Raw genomic sequence first — 21,169 nt, forward strand, 5'->3', positions numbered from 1 at the left:
ATTCCTGCCATATGCCAGGGATGGGAGTTTACTGTAATAGCAAAAGCATTTTTAATTGTGAAAGCATAAATCAGCATCTACAACACTTACAGTCTATCTGCTATGCTGCTGAGCCAACTAACAGAGACTGAAAAAGGTCATGTGATGATAGCTTACTGGAGCTTATCAAAGATACCCAGACAGATAAATTTCAATTCAATATTTAAATGTCACAAGTCAATTATACTTAGGTTTTAGGAAAGCATTAGCACTAACCATTCAAGCACTTCCCAAGAGACAAGGGGCTTCAGTTAACAGACATCAAGTATTCCGGTTCTCCCGTGGAATTCCCCATCCACCAGAAACTGAGTATATCAGGCTAGGACAACTTGATGCCATTAAGCCTCCAACTCCTTGAACTTCCAGATTTCCAAGTCCTTCCCCACTAACACAACATGATTCTCTCTTATTTCTCATGCAGGTCACCAACAAGGATCACTGTCCAGTGCAAAGGCCAGGACCCTGGATCCTTTAATAGTTTTATTTTTTTTTTATCATAAATGACTAAAGAACTTAGTGATTATGATTTTGCTCCCCAGGAAACCTGACTACAGGAAGAAACCACACTGAACCCAGCGAGACAAGTGTTCTGGTTCGGGGGACAGAAATTTTTTGCGTGAAGCCATATTAGGCATCCAGGCTTCAGCTGGCACTTTCCAACTAAGCTTAATGTGAGTCTAACTCTGAAGCATGGGTCCAAGTCTTACCAATATGATACACCAAGGACTGGGAGCCAGAAAGGTGGAGACACACACTATGAACTGCAGTGTTCTCAAAGTGATGGGGATAGAGTAGGCACAGGTGGTTGTAGGAGCCCCAGTAAGGGACTATAGACAGAGAGGGAAACCTAGGGAGCTTTGGGAGATCACTGCAAGTTAATAATTGCTCAAGAAAGCCATCAGAAGAAGGCAGGCTTGCTTGACTAGTGGAGGTGTGAGATGTGCCCCAGGCCATTGGGTGGGGAATGGGGTGAGGCCTGAATTTAGGTTCAGACCAAGGGCAGGAATTTAAGGACCACCCATTCAATGATTTGAATAAGCACCCTGACAGTCCTAGTCTGACCTTATAGGGTCAAAGACTCTCTTACTGGATACCAAGGAGGAACTACTCCAAGAAAGAAGAAGAGGCAGGCTTTTCCCATCCCCACGCCCCTTGGATGAAAAACTGTAGCCCACCTGGTCCTGGGGGCAGGGCCTTCTTGCCTGCCCACTTGCATCTCTCACAAGCGTCCTATCTTAATAAATGTATGTCTTGCCTATCACTTTGTCTCTCACTGAATTCCTTCTGTGTGGAGGCATGAAGAACCCGAACTTCAGTAAGTCCAGACACCGGGAGAGTGATTCTAATTTAAAACTGTGGGTTCAAGTCCCAATCTAGATTCTGGCCAGGTTCAGGCCAATAGTGTTGTCAATTTCAAAAGGTGATAAATATCATGCAGTAATACAGCCAGAGAGATGCCTACCAGCCTTTCCCAGGTGGCACAAACTTCCACATTCCTGCATGGACCATGCAAAGTGTGTTTTCACCTTATGACTTTCCATACTAAAAGCCCATTAGATTCTCTCGCGAGATGGATGGTATGAAATAAGAAGAAACACATGTACATTGGTTTCTGTCCTGGTCCCTTGTAAATGGAGGTGCTCTAGTATTTTGTTCTGGTATTTCTAGTTCCTGACACAGGGCTCCTAGGAGCTCTGCAGTTTCCTGAGTGATAGGAATGTCTGACATTGAGCTCCTAAGTCCCTCGGAATTTGGGGAGCAATAAGAGCATCTTTTATTTTAATTAGGTGACATTGGCTGGGCTCCTCGATGGAGGGCTGGTCACCAAAGAGATCAAGCCATGAAATTTTCAAGTCTAGCCACCATTCTCCGGAGAAAGGAAAGGGGCTCAAAATGGAGGTAATAATCCATCAGGCCTGCAGAATGAAGTCTTCATAAAAACCCCACTAGCTCCATGGGTTTGGAGAGCTTCCAAGTGGATGAACATATCTATGTGCCAGAAGGGTGACACACCCCAGTTTCACAGGGACAAAAGTTCCTGCACTCAGGAGACTTCTGCACTTCATCTTGAGTATATGACTGTTCATCTGTGTCCTTTATCATATCTTTTATTACACTGTAAGCTGGTAAATTGATATCTATGTTTCCCTGAGTTGTATAAACCACTCTAGCAAGTTCTCAGACCCAAGGTGGGGGTTGTGAGAAGGCCAAATTCTAGCCAGTCAGTCAAAAGTACCAGCAGTGACCTGGGAGTTAGGACTGGTGTCTGCAGTGGGGGCGGTCTTGCAGCACTGAGCCCTTAACTTGTGGGATCAAATACTTAACTCCAGGTAGATAGAATCCAAAGTGAATCCAACACAGCACACTCAGCTGGCACCACGGAACTGGCTGCAGTGGGGACAACCCACACATTTGGTGACCGGAAGTGAAGTGTTCTGTGTTTTGAATACAAGAGACACACAGGAGTGATTTTCCTAGACAGACGGTCTCCAGTTCCTTTTAGCAATTTTAAGTCAACTGCCTCAGCTGAAAAGGTTTATTGGACATTCTTAACTTTCTCTAAGAAAAAAAAAATTGTTTTTAAATTTCTCAATGCATTCAACATTGAACAGCCAATTTTTTTTAAGAATGAGGAACAAAAAAAGGCTTGTCTTCTGTGCTGACAACAAAGAAAGAAAATTCCTATTTGTATCATACACTCCAGAAATTAACTGCCGTGGTCTCAAAAGACCTCTATAAGAAAGAAACTGAAGAAAAAAAATAAATGAAGGGACCAAGAAGAAATCTTCCCAACTCACAGCAGGGGGTTGGGGGGAAAGACCATCTGAACACCACAGAACAGATGGAAGCTACCGCACAGAACTGAGAAGAATCAAAAATTAGTTTCCATGCTGGTGTGAGAGGCGGGAACAGAGACTGGTGATGCCTGATAATTTTAGCAGTCGCACAGCTAAGACACTTCAGCGAAACAAGGGACTCTCCACCATCATTAATGGAAAATGATGGCTTAACCACAATCCAAGTTTCCAACAATATTCAAGAGGAAACTAATGCTGGCCACCTGATGTCTGGGACTGTGCGACTTAACATTTAAAAGGACAAAAGATACGAAAGAGTGTAGGAGCAGACCTTCTAAAGAGACACCGTGAGCACAGAGAAGAGAGAGTCAAATAAAAAATTAAAGTCTACCCTGGGAGTGTTGGCCACTAAAATGCACCCATTTAATATCCGTACATTTTTCCCACTCAGCAAGCTAACTATAGGTCCCAGGCCAACTGTAGCTGCACTTAGGTGCAAATACCTGCCAATAATTACAGGAGCTACAGTATCTCTTGGGAACAGACCTATTCTTCAAATCACTGTGAAGATTGTATGACAGATTCCCCCTAAAGTCAGGAAGCAAAACACAAGCTATTGGTCCAGGAGGGGACGTTACCATATATCATCACTAGACAATGTTTTCATCCACATTGTCCAAGGATGGCCCCAACATACTCTTGAAACTCACCTCCTGGCACCATGGACTCAGTTACCACTTATAAATTCCTACCTCTTAGGAAGCGTTCTTCTGGTACATTACATCATTGCTAAAATTTCTAACAGGCTGGCTTCAGTTCCGAGGCGTGATAATGATACTACCTTGTGGTAATTTCAAACTTTATTCCATAATCACTTTATCTTTCTCCAATGGTCCAAGGATTCTAGATTAAAACTGGCACTCTCTGCTTTTTCCAGTCTCTAAGGCAAACAACATGAAACAATTGTCCTCTAACTAGATTTTAATTTCTCTTTCCCCAGCTTGCCAAAAATGCCACAGGGAAGAAATCAAAACAACTAAGCATTTGCTTGAGTTTTTGCCAAGAAAACTTTCCCCCACTTCCTTGATCACACAAATTCCCTTAAAAATAAAATAAAATAAAAACCTCTTCCATGTGAAAACAAAAGTGAATAGAACCATATTTTTGCCTTTTCTGAATGCCTGTTTTACATGAAGAAGTCTAACCAGGCTGACCCATTGCTTTTTTCTGCAACCTTCTAGAAACTCCCATCCTGGCTGAAGCAAGGACCTCACAAGAAGATAAGATTTAAAGTAATGTTTGGGCAGCCATAATACAGGACCCAAAGGGACTGTTCTAAGTTTTTCAATGGATTAAACTATGGAATACATCCAAGGGAAAAAAATAAAAGGAAATGAAAACACAATTATAGCTACTGTCAGTGCACCTGTGAAAACCAATACTGCAGGTTTTAGCCAGTGGAAATGGGGTTTTCAATTTTAAATAAAGATCTCTATAAACTGGCAAGTTACTTAACATGTCTCAACCTTCACTTCCTTAACTACTAAATACCTAACACCAGAATATTTCATAAGACTATGTTGTTTAAACACCACCTGTCGAATATAAAAACTGAGCTGTCTGCAGTAGAAAACGGACAGAACACTATAAACCAGCTATAATGATAAAAATAAAAATCATTATAAATAAATAAAAAATAAATTAAAACTGATGTGTGTAATAGAGAGAAAACAGAAAGCCTCACGTGAGTATGCCTCCCCAAACATTTAGTCCCAAATTAAAATTCTACCACCTATAAGCCCTTTTCATTTAACATTTTATCACATATAATTCACTCTCTGCCAAATATTGTGTGAGCTTCTGGCATTAGCTCATCATATTCCTCCTGCCTGTAATTTCCATCTAAATTATCCTTCTGTGTGAAGTCATTCCCAACCTGTTAATCTATCCAAATCTGCTGATCACCTCAACCTTTTGCAAGTTAAACACTTCTGTGTCCCCATGGCACTTCGCTCATGCCATTTTATCCATTAAGTGGCAGGAAGAGGTGGGTGTGCCCCAACACTTGCTGGAGAATGGGCTCCTGGGGTCAGAAATCCTCTCATGGCTCTACCTATTCATTATTTACAGCGACTAGCACACAGTAGGCAATAAATAAATATCTATGAATGAATGAATATATTAATTGTCCATTTTTTCATCTTCTAAAAGGGGGGATGACTCCTCCTAAAGTGATTTCCATTTTTAACACAGACTACAATAACCTAAGGATAAATGTTTCATGTGGAAATTTTAGTTTATACACAGAATCAACCACAAAACTGTTTCTATCACCTCTACAGATACTTACTGGCTGGAACAATGAAATCTCCATGTAACTCATAGGTCATAAGGGGCTCTGGAAGACTCCTGTAATGAAAAGAACAGCTCGGAATTACCAAACAAATACAAACAAGTCACCGCTTTTTTGCATACATTTTTTTATAAAAGGTTTTTTTATTTTAAAAAATTTATAGAAAAAGGATTTTTTAATAATAATATGTTATGCATTTCTTAGTTTATATGGGAAACTTCCCTAGGAAATACTTTTACATATCAAAAAAGATACATTAATTCAAGTGGATTCCTTTATTAAGTGATATCTGCACCAGGCACCATCAAAGCTTAAGCAGCCACAAAAAAATACATATTAGATCTAAGCACATAGAATTTCATATTTAATCGTGGTAAGTACCTTTACAAACATCTGATTTCATTTAAGAAACTTCCTTCCACATATTAACTTATTCAAAATCAAACATTCTATCCAACCAAATATAAGCATGTAATTTTGAAAACCAACCCTAGGATACTAACAGAAGATGCCACACACAAAAAATATATGAAAAGATCGAGCAAACTTAAAGAAATCAAATCCTCTCCTCTTCCATCTGTATTATAAACATATAATATCCAATTTTGATTTATGCATATGAAACAATAGACAGATGAAATAAAATTGATGACAACTTGAAAAAAAGAAAAAAACACCCACATCATCTTAATTTTCTACAGAACATATTACATCAGTGGTAGCTATTACCCTGTGATCAACAGAATGTTAAAGTTCAATCAGTATTTATACATATCTTAAAGTTTAAAAGATCTCCAAACTCTATAAACACTTCTGGAGGGCAATCTGGCAAGATAAAAGATAAAAACTTTTAAAATGTTTAAATCATGTAGCCCAGAAACTCCTCTTCAAATGCTGTAAAAATAAATCAAAGATACACAGAGAAATGTAAAACATATGCAAAAGCCCCGAAAAATTCCAGGGACAAAGAAGGTCATTTCATATTGACAAAAGGTCAATTCATCAAGAAGACATAACAATCCTAAATGTTAATGGGTCTAATAACAGGATCTTCAAAAGACATGATGTGAAAACTGATACAACTACAAGGAGAAATAGACAAATCCACAAGTATGGCTAGAAATTTAAATACCTGTTTCAGTAATGGATAGAACAAACAAAGAGAAAATCAGTTAGGATACAGAAGATTTGAACAAAGCTATCAACCAACTTCACCTAATTGGTATGTCCTTCACCTAAATGACACTCCATCCAAAAGCAACAGAAATACAGTTTTTTCCCAGCATGTATGAAACACTTATCAAGATAAGGATATTCTGGACCATGAAACAAATCTCAATAAATTTAAATAGGTTCAATTTATACAGCGTACTTCTCTGATTATAATAAAATTGAATTAAAAATAACCAGATGTATGTAGAAAACTTCAAAGAAAGGAAAATCGGGAAGTACTCTGGATCGAATACAAATGAAAATACAACATATTAGCATTTAAGGGATATCAGTAAAGCAGAATTCATGGGTAAATTTATACCACTAAGTACCTGTGTTAGAGGGAAAAAAAAGTCTTAAACTTTGTACCCTCAACAGCCGGAAAAAAAAAAAAAAAGAGAGTAAATTAAACCCAAAATAAGCAGAGAAACAGAAACAGAGATCAGAACAGAAATCAATTATGTAGAGAAAAATAAATGAATCTAAAAGTAGCTCTCTGAAATAATAAAGTTGGTAAATCTAGCCAGAGTAATTAAGAAATAAAAGAGAAAACACAAATTACCAATGTCAGGAATAATAAAGGTGACTGAAGAATTGCTACAGGTTCTTAAGGTATTAAAAAAAAAAAAAAAGAAAGAAAATATTACAAATAATTTTACGCCCACAAATTCAACAATTCAGATGAAATGGGCAGGTGTCTTGAAAGACACAAACAACCAAAGCTTATTTCAGAAGAAACAGGTAAACTGAGAAATAAGTAACCCACATCTTTTAGAGAAAATGAATTTGTATTATTTAAAAATATTGCCAGCAAGAAAACTCTAGGCCCCGATGACCTCACTAGTGAACTCTACTAAACAATTAAAGCAGAAATAACACCAATTCTATACAAATCCTTCCCCTCAAAAAATAAGAGGAAATATTTTCTCACTCATCTTTGATGTCAACATTACCCCAGTACCAAAATTAAAGACATTACAACATGACTGATATTACTCATGAATGTAGATGTAGCTTCTAAAAAAAAAAAAAGTTAGCAAATGGAATTCAACAAGATAAATAAAAGGATATTACATCATGACCCCATTGAGTTTAATCACATAAAAGCAACACTGCCTGAACATTACAATAAAGTCAACACAACTCATCAGACTAGCAAACCGAAAAAGAAAAAATGTAAGATCATCGCAATAGACATTTCAGGGAAGAAAGGATAGTTTCTCCTACAAATGTTACTGAAACAACTGGACATCCATATTCAAAAGTGAACAAGGATCCATACTCCATATCTTACACAAAAAAGCACTCAAAATAGATGACAGATCTAGGAATAAAACCTAAAACTGTAAAACTTCTTGAAGAAAACCTAAAGAAAAAAAATCTTTGTGCCTTTGGATTAGGCAAAAGTACAGTCCGTAAAGTATAGTCCATAAAAACTGATAAATCTTACTTTATCAAAAATTTTAGGAGTTCCCCTTGTGGCTCAGCAGTAACAAACCCAACTAGTATCCATGAGGATTCAGGTTTGATCCCTGGCCTCCTTCAGTGGGTTAAGGATCTAGCATTGCCATGAGCTGTGGTGTAAGCTGCAGATGTGACTTGGATTGGGCACTGCTGTGGCTGTGGTGTGTAGACCTGCAGCTGCGGCTCTGATTCAACCCCTCACGCAGAAATTCCATATGCCACAGGTGTAGCCATTTTTAAAAGAAAAAAAAATAATAAATTAAAATCAAAAGAAGGGGACTCTTGAACATTCCTAGTGGGAATGGAAAGAAATACAACCACTTTGGCAAAAAGTTTGTCAGTTTCCTCAAAAGTTAAACATAAACTATCATATTATCCAGGCATTATTCTTCTAGGATTTACCCAAGAGCAAGGAAAGCCTATGATCACTCAAAGATCTAGACACCAAGGTTCTTAGTACGTTTATTTAGAATAACTAAAAGCTACAAACAACCCAAATATCCACTACATGATGAAATGGATGAACAAGAAATTTGTGGTGTCTCCATAAATCAGAACACTAGTTAGCCTCGAGAAGAAATGAACTGCTGGTACTTGCTGCAACACAGATGAACTACTTATGCGGAGTCAAAGAACCCAGGTTTTCAAAAGAACATACTGCATGACTCCATTTAAATGAAATAATAGGCAATGCAAGAGGGTGTATAGGGATAGAAAGCAGACCACTGGTTTGCCCAGGGCTGAGGGATGAGAAGGAGTTCAGAAGGGCTTGAGGAAACTTTGGGGATGATGGACAGGTTCACCATCTTGATTCTGTTGATGGCTTTCACAGATGTACACATGCAGCAAACTTATCAAAATGTATACTATAAAGATACCCAGTTTCATGATTGTCAATCACACTTCGATGAAACTGTTTAATAAGACAGAAATACAAAAATATATTTACAGATTATGTTGCCTACAAACCATTTTTTATGGAATAAATTCCACTTGGAACACTGTTAATGTTAAGGTGTAGAGTGTGTTATTTTGATACATGCATATACTGTGATGTGATCATTGATGTAGCAATATTTATCACACTGCATAACCACAGTATACTATTATTGTCTACATTCATGATCCAGTGCATTAGATCTCTATGGTCCATTTACTGCTTGTTACAAGTTTGTACCCTTCATCACCATCGATCTAATCCCTCCCACCGTCAATCTAATCCCTCCCATCCTGTAGCTGCCATTTTTATCTTACAACTTCTGATGCTGCGGACACACACACACACACACAGAAAACTGCTGACACCAAAACTAAACCTTAAAGCACTAATGAAGAAAAACTGATCCCTTATTTCCTCTCTCCCTCCTGACCTCACCCCCTACACTCTCACTTAAAGAAGAAAAATAAAAGGAATGACAACACAGCCTCAATCAAGAAAAAGAAGAAGCAATCAGAAGCAAACCTTTGGTTTCATTTCAAACTCTGGACAAGCAGGAAGGAGCAATGAAGGAAAATGCTAATCTGTCAGAGAATGAAAGTCACAAAGTTCTGAAAACAAAGGGGTAAAAGAACACTTAGAAATCTCAGAAAGATCATTTCTTTTGCAATAAAAATAACTTTGTAGCCAAGTGTCTTCTACAGGATACTTATACTGTTGCTGTATGTCTAGCCAGGCGATGTGACATAAAAAAATTACCACTAAGTGTTGTTAATGTTGGGGAAGCAATAATAAAAATGATAAGTTCCCCTAGATAAAATTTATCATATGAGTCATGGTATTTGTCAACTTCCCACCCAATAGGAGCTGCCTCTCTCTGTCACTCGTTGTGATCTGTCTGGGGATATGAAACATAATATTCACTAAGCTGGCATTTTCTTCCCAAAACGTCCCATTCCCATTTCCAGGCTTTAAAAGTTTCTTCCAGGTAACATCATTTTACTACAAACCTTACACAAAACTGTTCATCTGTTCCCTCGCAATGGAAAAATGCTGAGTATGTTACGGGAAATCAAAATCATGGGCTGAATAGACAGGAAATCAACCAGAGGGCTGGTATTTAGTCTCCTCAACAACTAAAAGTTGTTTGCTTGCTTAATTTGCATCAAGTCAGTAGAAGAAAGAGGGAGATGCCATAATGGGTATATGGCACATCTTTTTCTATCTCCCAGACACTGGAGGGCTTACTTCTTGTTCTAGTTTAGTGTTTGAGGGAGGTGGGCTATTTCCTTTCTATCTTCAACCTCCAATCCAGTATTTGCAGCAAAAAGAATTCAAGAGTGCCAAGTTCTTTGGTGAGAAAAGCTATTTGCAGCCTCGTGCCCTAGTGCCCTAAGTGATGGAGCTGGGATCCTGGAACACAGGCTGGCTCCTGAGCCCTGGCCCTTGACCATCACACTTGTGCTGAAAGAAATATGCTTATTCAGACTATAACCAGGTAGCCAAAATGAAGGTCAATAAATACCCTAGTTTTTTGCATTGGTGCACCACCAGGAAAAGTATCAATGAGCTCCTAATGGCTGTATTTTCAGTTGCTAAAAGTAACAGCGGGAAAGAAGGGCAAACTGACTTTCAAATCTCCCCAAGGCATCTGCCATTTTATGATAATCATTTTATCACATTCAGGGAGAATGGGTACATTGTTAGGAGTGAGGTTATATTAATAAGAGCATCTCATAATGTTCTTCTGTAAGCAATGTCTGCTTAAAAGTGGAATTCAATAGTTTGAGGCAAGGTAATGAGAAAAAAGACAAAAGCAACACAAGACCAGGGGCAAGAAGAAACTTTAGAGAGACAAAGAATCAAAAAGAAATTCTAGGTACTGAATAAAAAGATCCTCCAGTTTATTAAACTAACTTCCCCAACAAGGAAAAAAAGAACCACGTGAAGCAGGAAAGAAAAAAAAAAAATGCAATTTACTACAAAAGAAATGGATTTTTGCCCTTAGATTTCCACCAATAACGGAATCATTTGGTCAATCCATTTAACTGTCCCAGGCATAAATGAACCAAATAGTAATAAACCAGGTTGAAAGCTACCTCCTTTGCTGGTCAAGTTAACAAATGCGACTCTTTTTTTTTTTTTTTTTTTTTTTTTTTTGTGGCTGTGCCCACAGGCATACAGAAATTCCCAGGCTAGGGATTGAACCCATGCCACAGCAATGCCAACATCAGATCCTTAACTGCTAGGCCACCAGGGAACTCTCACAATTCATTATATTTGAATATCATTCACCCATTCTTTGCATCATCCATCCAATACAGGCACTCAGTCTCAGCACTACTGACATTTTGGACATCTGGGGACAAAGGAGGGCTGCCTCTTGCACTGTAGGATGTTCAACAGTCCATCTCTGACTTTCACCTACTAGATGCCAGTGGCACCTCCTCTTCAGCAACCCTGCCAACAAAAAATATCTCCAGATATTGCCAAACAGCTCCTGGGCTGGGAAGAGGGGTGACAAAATTGTCCCCACCTCAGAACTATTGCTCTCATCTTTGAATGACAGGGTCAGCTCTAGATGCTGGCGATACTACAATGAACCAACCAGACAAGATGTCCATCTTCAGGAAGCTTACAGCCAAGCCCAGGGTGGAAGCAAACGAGATATTACCATACTCCTCTTCTAAACCAGTTAGTCACTCTCAGTGGCCAGTGAGACACAAGCATGTAGATTTAGCCTTAATCTTACCCCTTTGTAGATCAGGGATAATGATAATATAAAGTCATCCCTTGTTATCAGCAGGGATTGGTTCCAGGACCCACCTTGGATATCAAAATCTGCAGGTGCTCAAGTTCTAGAGTCAGTTATTTATTTATTTATTTACTTACTTACTTACCTACTTTTTTATTCATTTATTTTGCCTTTTAGAGCCACACCCACAGCATATAGAGGCTCCCAGAATAGGGGTCAAATTGGAGCTATAGCTGCCAGCCTGTGCCACAGCCACAGCAATGCAGGATCCAAGCCGGGTCTGCGACCTACACCACAGCTCACAGCAACACCAGATCCTTAACCCACTGAGCAAGGCCAGGGATCGAACCTGCATCCTCATGGATGCTGGTCAGATATGTTAACTGCTGAGCCATGACAGGAACTCCTCAAATTCTAGAATCAGACCTGTGTATCCACAGATTCAACCCACTGTGGATTGTAACCATACTACCCCATCCACAGTGGCTGAATCCAGGAATATGGGACCAATCTATGGATACAGGGGGACCAACTGTACTTAAAGTTTAAGGAAAAAAAATCTCAAACAGTGGCAAAGACGTCTTGTAAAATAAAACACTTGAAAATAGGCAATACACACCTAAACCCACTGATCAAGTTTAATTTCCTTAAAACGTAGACAACACAAGCAGACAACACAGGCTTCCTGACAGAGTAAGGCAACAGGAAGAACACAGTGCTGCTCTGATGTATTCTTGTAATTAATGAATAAACAGAAGTTGAACCTGAATTTAATGATGCCTATAGCTTTAATTATGAGCTTATAGGATATACGATAGATACATAACAGAAATCTATTAAGTGATACCATGAGAATACTACCACAGCCATACCTAAAAGTGTGGAAAACTCTATTTTAGAAAATGACTCAGGTTCATCAACACGTTAAAAGCTGGGGGGTTGGGACTGGGGATGGGAAGAAGGAAGGGGCACTGTCCAGATCAGTAACAACTTAAAACACATCGACTCAATGAAATGTGCTGACATGGTTGAAATCTAGCAGGAATTAAAACAAACATGGGAGTTCCTTCACGGCTCAGCAGGTTAAGATCCGGTGTTGCCACTGCTGTGGCTCTTGTTATAGCTGTGGCGAGGGTTTGATATCTGGCCACGGAATTTCCCCATGGTGCAGGTGAAGCCAAAAAATAAATTTTAAAAATAAATATAAAAAGATTTTTTTGGAAAAAAAAATGGAATACAGACTGAGTACTAGATCGCATGAATTTTATTAGGTATGATAATTATATTCTTTTTGTCTTTTCTACATTGTCCTTTTTTAAGTCTATCTTTTTTGAGACACACGGTCAAGTATTTATGGCTGCAGCAGCATGATGTTTTAGAAAATCTTGAAAGTATTATCCAAAAAGAGTGGCAGTAGAGAAACTAGTGAAACAGGAAGAGTCAAATAGTGAAAACTGAAGAAGCAGGAGTTATGACACTCATCTCTCTGCACGTATATATTTGAAATGTTTTAAATATATGTTTTAAAAATAGAAAATACATAAAATAAGTTGATTCTAACGTGCTCGTTAGAATCAGAACCCGAATAGCATTTACCTATAAAACAATTCTGTGTTGGTTAAAAAGAACTGATATTGAGGGAACATGGACATTTGTCGGTCAGACAAAAATCAACCTGAGAATTAAAGCCATGACTGTTTTCCGTTCTTTTACTCCACGTCTTGCCCTTCATCTGACCTTGAGTTTGTCATCACTCAATTCCTTTCCTTTTTTAAAGAAAGGTTAATGCTCATAGACATGCTGCACCTTTTCTAATTTCAATTCTAAATATTTTCCACAGTAAATGTAAAACTCAAAGATTATCTTTAAAAAAAAAAAAACACCTCATGCAGTTCTGTGTGGCGTAGCAGGTTAAGAATTCAGCGTTGTCACTGCAGCAGCTCTGGTCACTGCTGTGGGTTCAGTCCCTGGCTTAGGAACTTCCACATGTGTTGAGTGTGGCCAAAACACAAAAACAAAAACAAAAAACAAAACCTCATCAAGGAAACTTCTCAAATAGTTTGGTACCTGGGTCATCACTATAAGCTTTTGAGTTCAAATGGTTTACATTTCAACCAAAACATCTTCATTTTAGCCTAAAAAGTCAATGAATATAATGTAATACACAGCCTTCTTCCTCACTGTTTCAGAGCATTTAGTTCCAAAAACTCACATCCACAGGAGACTCTGTTTCAAAACCCAGGTCTAGTCCAGTTCTGTTCTGGGGCAGCTTATCCATCGACTGACGTTCATCAACTACCTACCACGCTTCCTGGGACATCATTAGATGCCTCTTAAATGTTCTCTCCCTCATAAGCTTTGGCTTTTCAGATATATGTGCAGAGTTGGCACTTGCTGTGTGTTAAGGATCTTCCCTCTGCTACTGAGAGGCACTCACCTCAAATACTGCTTCAGGGCACTTGTGATGGTTTTCACCTCCCAGTCTGGGGAATTCTCCAGGTCCACCTCATTGCAGGTTTTCACGTCTGGTAAGCAATCAAGGAAGCAAAAAAATCATTAAAACCGTGAACATTCAAAGCTTCCATGTTTAAATGACCAAACCACAAATAATGAATTTTGAAGTTTCCTATAAAAAACAAGACACACAATTTCTTACAATCGGATAAGCCATGTGCTACTACTCAGACACGTCTAGCACTTCTGAAAATCTGTGGTGGAGACTGAAGTAAAAGGGTAATGGTTGGGCTGGGGGCTGGGAAGAAAGGGACAGGGCATTTTAACATTCATAACTGCAAAGCACATCCAGCTACTGCTATTATTATTATAAGGTATTCCTCCATAGCCATGGCTTAGAGCATGTGGCATTTGCAGTATCTATACATATTTTAATTTCTTTCAGGTGGTGTGATTGCTGTCACACTGGCTCATGACAGGGAAACAGGGAGACCCTTGATGGCAAAATTACTACTAGAATAGCAACAAGTGGGGGGAAAGGATGCTAACTCTGGTGCCACATGTGGAAGGTTGATACTTATCATATTACCTTTCTGAAGATTAATATGTGGGCAACCAAAACAGAAATATGATGACACAAACTTTAAACATGTTTTATGAGCAACATAAACAGCGTTCCCACTAACATTACAATCTCTACACTCATCCAGGTATTTACTAGAAGCCGCTGTGTAACACTTCTGATATTCAGTCTAAACCAAGCTCCTTTTCTTTGTCCTAAAAGTACATTAAAGATGCGTTTCTTCCAAATGCCCCTTCAAATCTCCAGTAAGCTCTAAAGAAGATGTAAAACAAGCACTTAAAAAAAAAAAAAAAGAAGAAGAAGAAGAAGAGGAGGAGGGAGAGGAGGTGGGAAGGGAGTAAGTTAATTATGAAGAGGAAAAAAATCAGTCCTGGTTGAAATAAAAGGAAAGGATGGTGGCATCTCTGAGCCTCATAAGGCTGGGCTACTGCACTAGGTGGGGCGCTGGCGACAGGGAGGGACAAATTTGGGCTTAAATTTTACCCCAGTGCCAACCAGCCTCACCACTCCAAGCAAGTCAGCTCCACATCTATCTGAACTTCAGCTCTTCATCCGTACAATGAAGATGATATAAACGCTCTCATGGAACAATTGAGGGCATCAAAGCAAATCCAGGAATGTACCCAGATTTCCATAAATTATTAAATGAGTAGGTAACTACCACAGCTGAGTCACCAAAATCATAAGCATTCAGCGGTGGCAGCTACCTCCCCAAGGGGAGGGAGCAGTACATGGGTTATGATGTATGACATCTACCAACAAACAGAAACTTGCCTGAGTGTCTACACTGCAAGCACACAAAGGTGAAAAGAAGAGATCTGTGGAAGAGATTTATTTCTCTCTCACTCTAGAATGGTGTTTCAACTAAGACCCCACCACCATCCCCCAAAAAAACCTAGTCATTTCAGGCGGGTTTTTTTCCCCCTCCCTTTCACTGTATTTGTCTATATATGGAAGAAAACATCTTGTTGGTATTCGCTTTTTAAATTACAGCTCTAAAAAGGAAATCCTGTCCAAATGGGAACAGCAGCTTAAGTCATGAGATGCCACTTAAAAAGTTTCAGCTTGGGCATGAGGAACGATGGGTGACAAAGCCATGCTATTCTCAAACTTCTTGAAAATAAAGTAAAACAGGAAGTGATGGTGATTTCACAGCCATAATATCATACATATAAAGTCAATTACTCAACAGTCAGGAGACTTTTTAAAGCATTTCAGCCGTTCTTGATTACAGCAACTGACAGCAATAGGCAATAAAGTACAACAATGGCAATTGACACTGATTACATTTTGATCAGTTCCTACAATTCAGAACTCATTTGTTACTGAGCTTGTCAGACAAGCCACAGACACACTCAAGAAATCAAATTAAGCACCCTGATTAAAGGTACAATCCTTTATAACTAGGACTAAATAATTCTGTTCTAAAGGCTGTGCCAACCAATTACTGCAGTAACTGAATATTCTCTCTCTCATTAAATCAATTATTTAAATCTCATACAAGTCAGATAACATTTTCAATCAACTTGCTAACAGCAAATCACCATTTTCAGATCCAGGAGGCTTCTAAAGGAAATCTTTTATTTTCGGCTTTCGACCAAATGATCATTCTATATTTTGAGAATCAAAGTCTTTCTACAGAAAAATAAGCCCTCCTTTGAATTCACGGAATAAAAAGTAGCTGTCACATCAGAAGCCAAAGACTACATGGTGTCTATGGTACTAATTCTCTATTAAATTTTCACTGTTTTCAAATAACTCAATCACCCCTAGCAGCTCTTGACAATCAGTAGGTGCACTGGGACTACGCAAATTTTGTTAATAACTTATTTGGGATGCAAACTTAAAAACACCATTAGAGTGTTCAATCTGAAAATACATTTTATCATTTTTAAAAAAGGCAGAAATTCTGCTTCCTTTCTGGCCAAGGACACTACTTCGTGGATTAGTTTAAAACCTGAACTAATAAGCACAGATACAAATAGCTGGTATTTAATTGGGATAAATGTATCATAATTCTATAACCAGCAGTCATTTTTTGGAAACTGGAAATTTTCAGCCCAACTCAAAGTGCTGGCATCCTACTCAACACTGTCTGGGTCCCACTTCAAAGCACTTGAAGACGCCCAGTGACTGAATGAGTTTTGAGACTATTCTTTATAACCCCCCCATCAGAATTTTTTTCAGCTACATCAGTTTACTTCCCCACCCCTATCCATGTGAAAAAGCTGTCCTACAAAGAAGCAAGGTAATATTTTTTAAGTCAAACTCTTTTAAATTAGTTTTATCTCTAGCTTTCTATGTGTCCTGATAAAATCATCTAGCTGTTTTTACAAATGAGGCTTCGAAATAAACAGTGAATTCACCAGCACACACACATTTTCTCAGGACATTCCCCCCCCCCCGCTTTGCTTTCACCCCAAAACAGAGAAAAAGGAAGAATGCAGGACAATTCTAACTCATCTCAGTTCCAACCTGCCGACAGCTACTGTAATTCATCTGTCACATTCTCACCCCACTTACTCAAAAACTGACTAACCCAAAGACACTTCTTTGCTATTTCTCCCTGCCTTCCGCAATTGCTCCAAGTTTCTAATTTAAAATAAAGGGAAGGAAGGAAGGAAGGAAAAGAAAAACACCCATGAAGGGAAGGAAGGCAACCATTCCCTGGGACATGTTCTTTGGAAACCTTACGAAGCTTGGTCCAGGGCAAAGCTAGCAGGCTGCTGGCAAATCTAGCAGACCAGTGCCTCTGCCCCCAGGATGGAAGATGACCTAGAAGGCAAACATCTTCATCACCAGGGAAGGAAGGCAGCTGCCCACTCCTTGACCTGACCTGGACGAGTATAAATGATGTGTCTGTTTAGAGAACCATCTATGGCCAGCTGCCATTACTATTTCCTGCATGGTGGAGAGGAGAGAAGAAAGGAACAGTGGAGAAAAGGGAGGGAGAAAAAGGAATGGGGGAGAGGAAGAAGAAGACGAGGAGGAGGAGGAGGAAGGAGGAAGAAGAAGAAGGGGGAGGAGGAGGAGGAGGAAAAAGAGGAGGAGGAGGAGGAATGCAGAGAAATATTTTTTCCTATTGTAATCTTAAATGTGAAGGGTGAAAATACGCTCCCAAAAAAAGAGACAAGTGAAGAAAACATGCAAGATGATTAAGCATGCATCCTTCCCTTAGAAATCATCATTTTTACACATGAGTATTTAAAGAATGATGAAAATATTTTAAATGTAAAAATATTTTATGTAAAAGTGGCAATAATAGAAAAATGACAAAGTAAATACTTAGCTCTCAAGAACTAAAGAGAGCCAAGGAAAGTAAACAGAAGCTCCTGTCAAAAATATAAAATGACTTGTAACTTTTTTCTCAGATACTTAAAAAGTTAGGTTATTTTTCATTTCTGCAAAGAAAAGAATGCATTACAAATAAAAAGTACTTCGAAAAACTTCAAATTGCAAATAAAACATTATCTGGGAGAATAGATATTTTAAAAAAACAACTGCCTAAAAATGTTAAAACTTGATAAATCTGGGCAAAGGGTATTATGGGAATCCATTAACATACTTGCAGTTTTTCTGCCTGTTTGAGATTATTTCAAAACAAAAAAGGTTGTTTTGTAAAATAAATAAATAAATTTTAAAAGATTGCTACCCAGTACCACAAATGGGTAAAATTATCAGAATTCATTATTTACTGGAGAGAAAAAAATGCTGATTGGTACCAAAGAGCACAGTTAAATATCTGGGCAGGCTCACCCAGTTTTTTTCTCTTTAACATATATAACCTTGAAACAATGTAGAGAGGTGGGAAACATTGGAGAGAAAGAATCTCTCTGGGACAGTATGTACACAACTATGCAGAAACACTTTTTCGGAAGCAATATCCGTTATTTCAGCTTGAACACTTACGGAATCGAGAAGAAAGAAACATCTTAGGGAGATCTTAAGTTTATTAGGAAAGAGTGAATAAATCTATTTTGTTAAGCACTAAAGTTTGAGTTGGTAACAAAGTAACAAGAACATGGTATTAATGCTAATAAAGATGCAAAGTTTGTGATGGACCATCTTAAATGCATACTAGGAATTATTTAGAGACCAAATGAAATACATGTATCCTGTGCAGTTCCATAAATCCTTTACTTAATAAGAAAACCACAAGTCAGTATCTTTCCCGTATGTCAATTCCCTAATTTCCGCTGTGTGCAAAATGATACTACTTGAAAATACAGCTTTTCCTCTGCCGGCAGCTTAAATGAGGTCGTGTCATGCCTGTGTCCTGGACTTCTCTACCCTGAGTCTCAAGGAAAGTGAAAAGGTTTTCCAGGTCATGGATTTTTGAGGGTTTAGATATTTTAAACACATTGCAAGTTAAGTACTGTCTTGGGACCGTTTCCATGAGCAGAAGAAACTCCCACCGGAGCCCAGGGTGGGCTTTTACGAGATTAAGAAGGAATTCTGAGACAGCCTAACACCTCAGGGTGACCACAGAGATACCTGCTTATTCGAGCTGCCCTTGAACATGAACAGGAAGATAACACAATAAATAATGCTGGGATCCTTAGGACCAGTTCACTCCCAGGGTGCCGTTCAGCCAAAATCTCTCCTCCTGACACCAACAGAACCTTCCAGTTCTAATCATCAGAACACCATCTTGGCCATGAGGGAAGTGTTTCTAATTTTAAAATTAACTAAAAGCAGATGCTGTCGTCCCATTAGGCTCTTCCAGCTGCTACTGAACCACTGGCAACCTGAGTCTATTTAATTTGGAGCCCACTAATGGTGAAAAGGAAAATCTGACTGCCAAGACCGCACACCCAAGTGAGACCAGAGAGGCAGAAAATGAAAACAGCTCACGGAAGCAAATGTATTCTAATAAGGCTCCCCAAATGATGATGGTCAATCTCTAAAAAAAGGGGTGTGTGTGTGTGTGTGAGGGGTTGTTGCTCATTAAAACCTGAATTCCAAAGCAGCCAAACAAGGAACACTATCTATCTGTTCACATCTTGGCTGATTTTATTCGTCTTGATGTGTGCTTCCTAAAAATGAGTCCCAGCTACAATGATTTAAGATGCCGACAGGTTTAAATTCACTGACAGAATACCTGGGGGGAGAGGAGGCAGTGGTAATATTGATTAATTAAAATGAGATAGCAAATTAAGTAATATAAACAAGGTCATCAGGACAGACTAGCTTGACACAAAGGCCCCCCAGGCCTGATGAGTCAGCATCAACCCTCAAGACGCAGCCTGCTTTGGGGGTGGGGGTGGCGGGAAGAATCAGAGCATCTTACAGGTGGCACTGAGCTGACAGCAGAGCATAATGTCAAAGCGCTTTGTCATTCACATGGTGTCTGGGGTAATGAAATGAATTCACTTTCTGGCTTCCCCTGGTCTGCGATGCCAAAGAACACTGTGTTATCAGCACAGATGGAGCATGCATGGCTCTGGAGAAGAGCCTGGTGCCAACGACAAACCAGCCACCGTGCATACCAATGAAGCCCTGAGAATCAGACCCTTGCTGTCGAGTGACAGTTTGGGAAGCTCCACAAAAATGAGCGCATCCCAGGGGTCTTGTTCAACCAAATGTACTGTCAAGACTCTGGACGGGCAACTTGGAAGCCACGCAAATCACAGAGGCCTGGCTGCTACTTCCCCCTGAGAAGCAGGCAGGGGAAATCGTGTCCCCCTCCCCGAGCTGCGTTCTTTTTTCCCTCTGTTTCTTCGTAAGTAAAGCAGGAGTGGATCCTCCGTGCTGAGCCAACACTGAGCAACTTCTCTGAGCCAACCGTCTCTGCTCAGGGAAAACTACTCCAGGAAAAAAAGAACAGATTCCCAACTATGCTGCATGTCACTATGAGACCTTAAGTTGTAAAGTCAACAAATATAAACAAATAATGCATGGAATGGAAAATGATTAGAAAAGAGGCATACCCATCAACATACTCAGAAGTCTCTGGACCTTTGAACTCACCCCCACAACTCTGTACAATCCTTGGTCGTTTATACCTATTGGAAGAGAGAAGAAATGTTAGCAAAACACAAGACAGTCGAAAAGTTGGCAACAAAGGGGCTGCACTTAGAATCTCTGCTCACTCACATTAGCAGCATCCCGTTGCCTAGAAAAATAATGTTTGACAAAAGCAAGTGTTTACCAACTTGTTTTAGCAGCTTGGTATTCATGAGCCACAGCAGAAAAATAACCTCATAAAACAATGTTCCATGTGGACAAAATTTAAGGAGTCAATGGGAGTGAAATAAGTCGGTTCAGTAGTTCTCACATACGCCAGTGCAGTCTGTAAAAATGCACTGTAACTCTCGTTGTTTTTGTTGTTTGCTTTTACTGTTTACTTATTCTTGAGAGTTTTTTTTGGTTTTTTTTGTTTTTTTTTTTTTTGCAAAGTTTTAGCCTTTTAAAAACAATATGGTGTTGATTGGTACATTGAAAGAAAACGTTGTTTGGACAATTCTTGAAGACCGTGAAAATCACGCACTCAAAAAAGTAAGGCAAAACTTGTTTCTTTGTTTGTTTGTTTTGTTTTGTTTGCTTTTTAGGGCCACACCCGTGGCATATGGAG

General features: G+C 39.1%; 1 protein-coding gene across 18 annotated transcripts in view; it reads right to left on the reverse strand.

Annotated features, from left to right (window-relative positions):
* ARHGAP10 (Rho GTPase activating protein 10) overlaps nucleotides 1-21,169 on the reverse strand; it is a 349,411-nt gene that overhangs the window by 120,400 nt on the left and 207,842 nt on the right. For all 18 annotated transcript variants that reach the window (XR_014812815.1, XR_002346408.2, XR_014812818.1 and 15 more), the window contains 3 exons: nucleotides 20,526-20,600; nucleotides 13,996-14,083; nucleotides 5,188-5,246 (listed from right to left, as the gene is read on the reverse strand). Coding sequence is in view for 13 of the 18 variants with exons in the window: in XM_084972711.1 (XP_084828837.1) it covers nucleotides 5,188-5,246; nucleotides 13,996-14,083; nucleotides 20,526-20,600 (222 nt within the window). In the remaining 5 variants the exon portion in view is untranslated. The remainder of the gene's footprint in view (nucleotides 1-5,187; nucleotides 5,247-13,995; nucleotides 14,084-20,525; nucleotides 20,601-21,169) is intronic.

The sequence above is a fragment of the Sus scrofa genome, chromosome 8 (genome assembly GCF_054392235.1).
Source record: "Sus scrofa isolate SSC_HxYL_T2T_F1_AM1 chromosome 8, Sscrofa_HxYL_maternal_Yorkshire_Landrace_v2.0, whole genome shotgun sequence".
Classification (NCBI taxonomy): Eukaryota; Metazoa; Chordata; class Mammalia; order Artiodactyla; family Suidae; genus Sus; species Sus scrofa.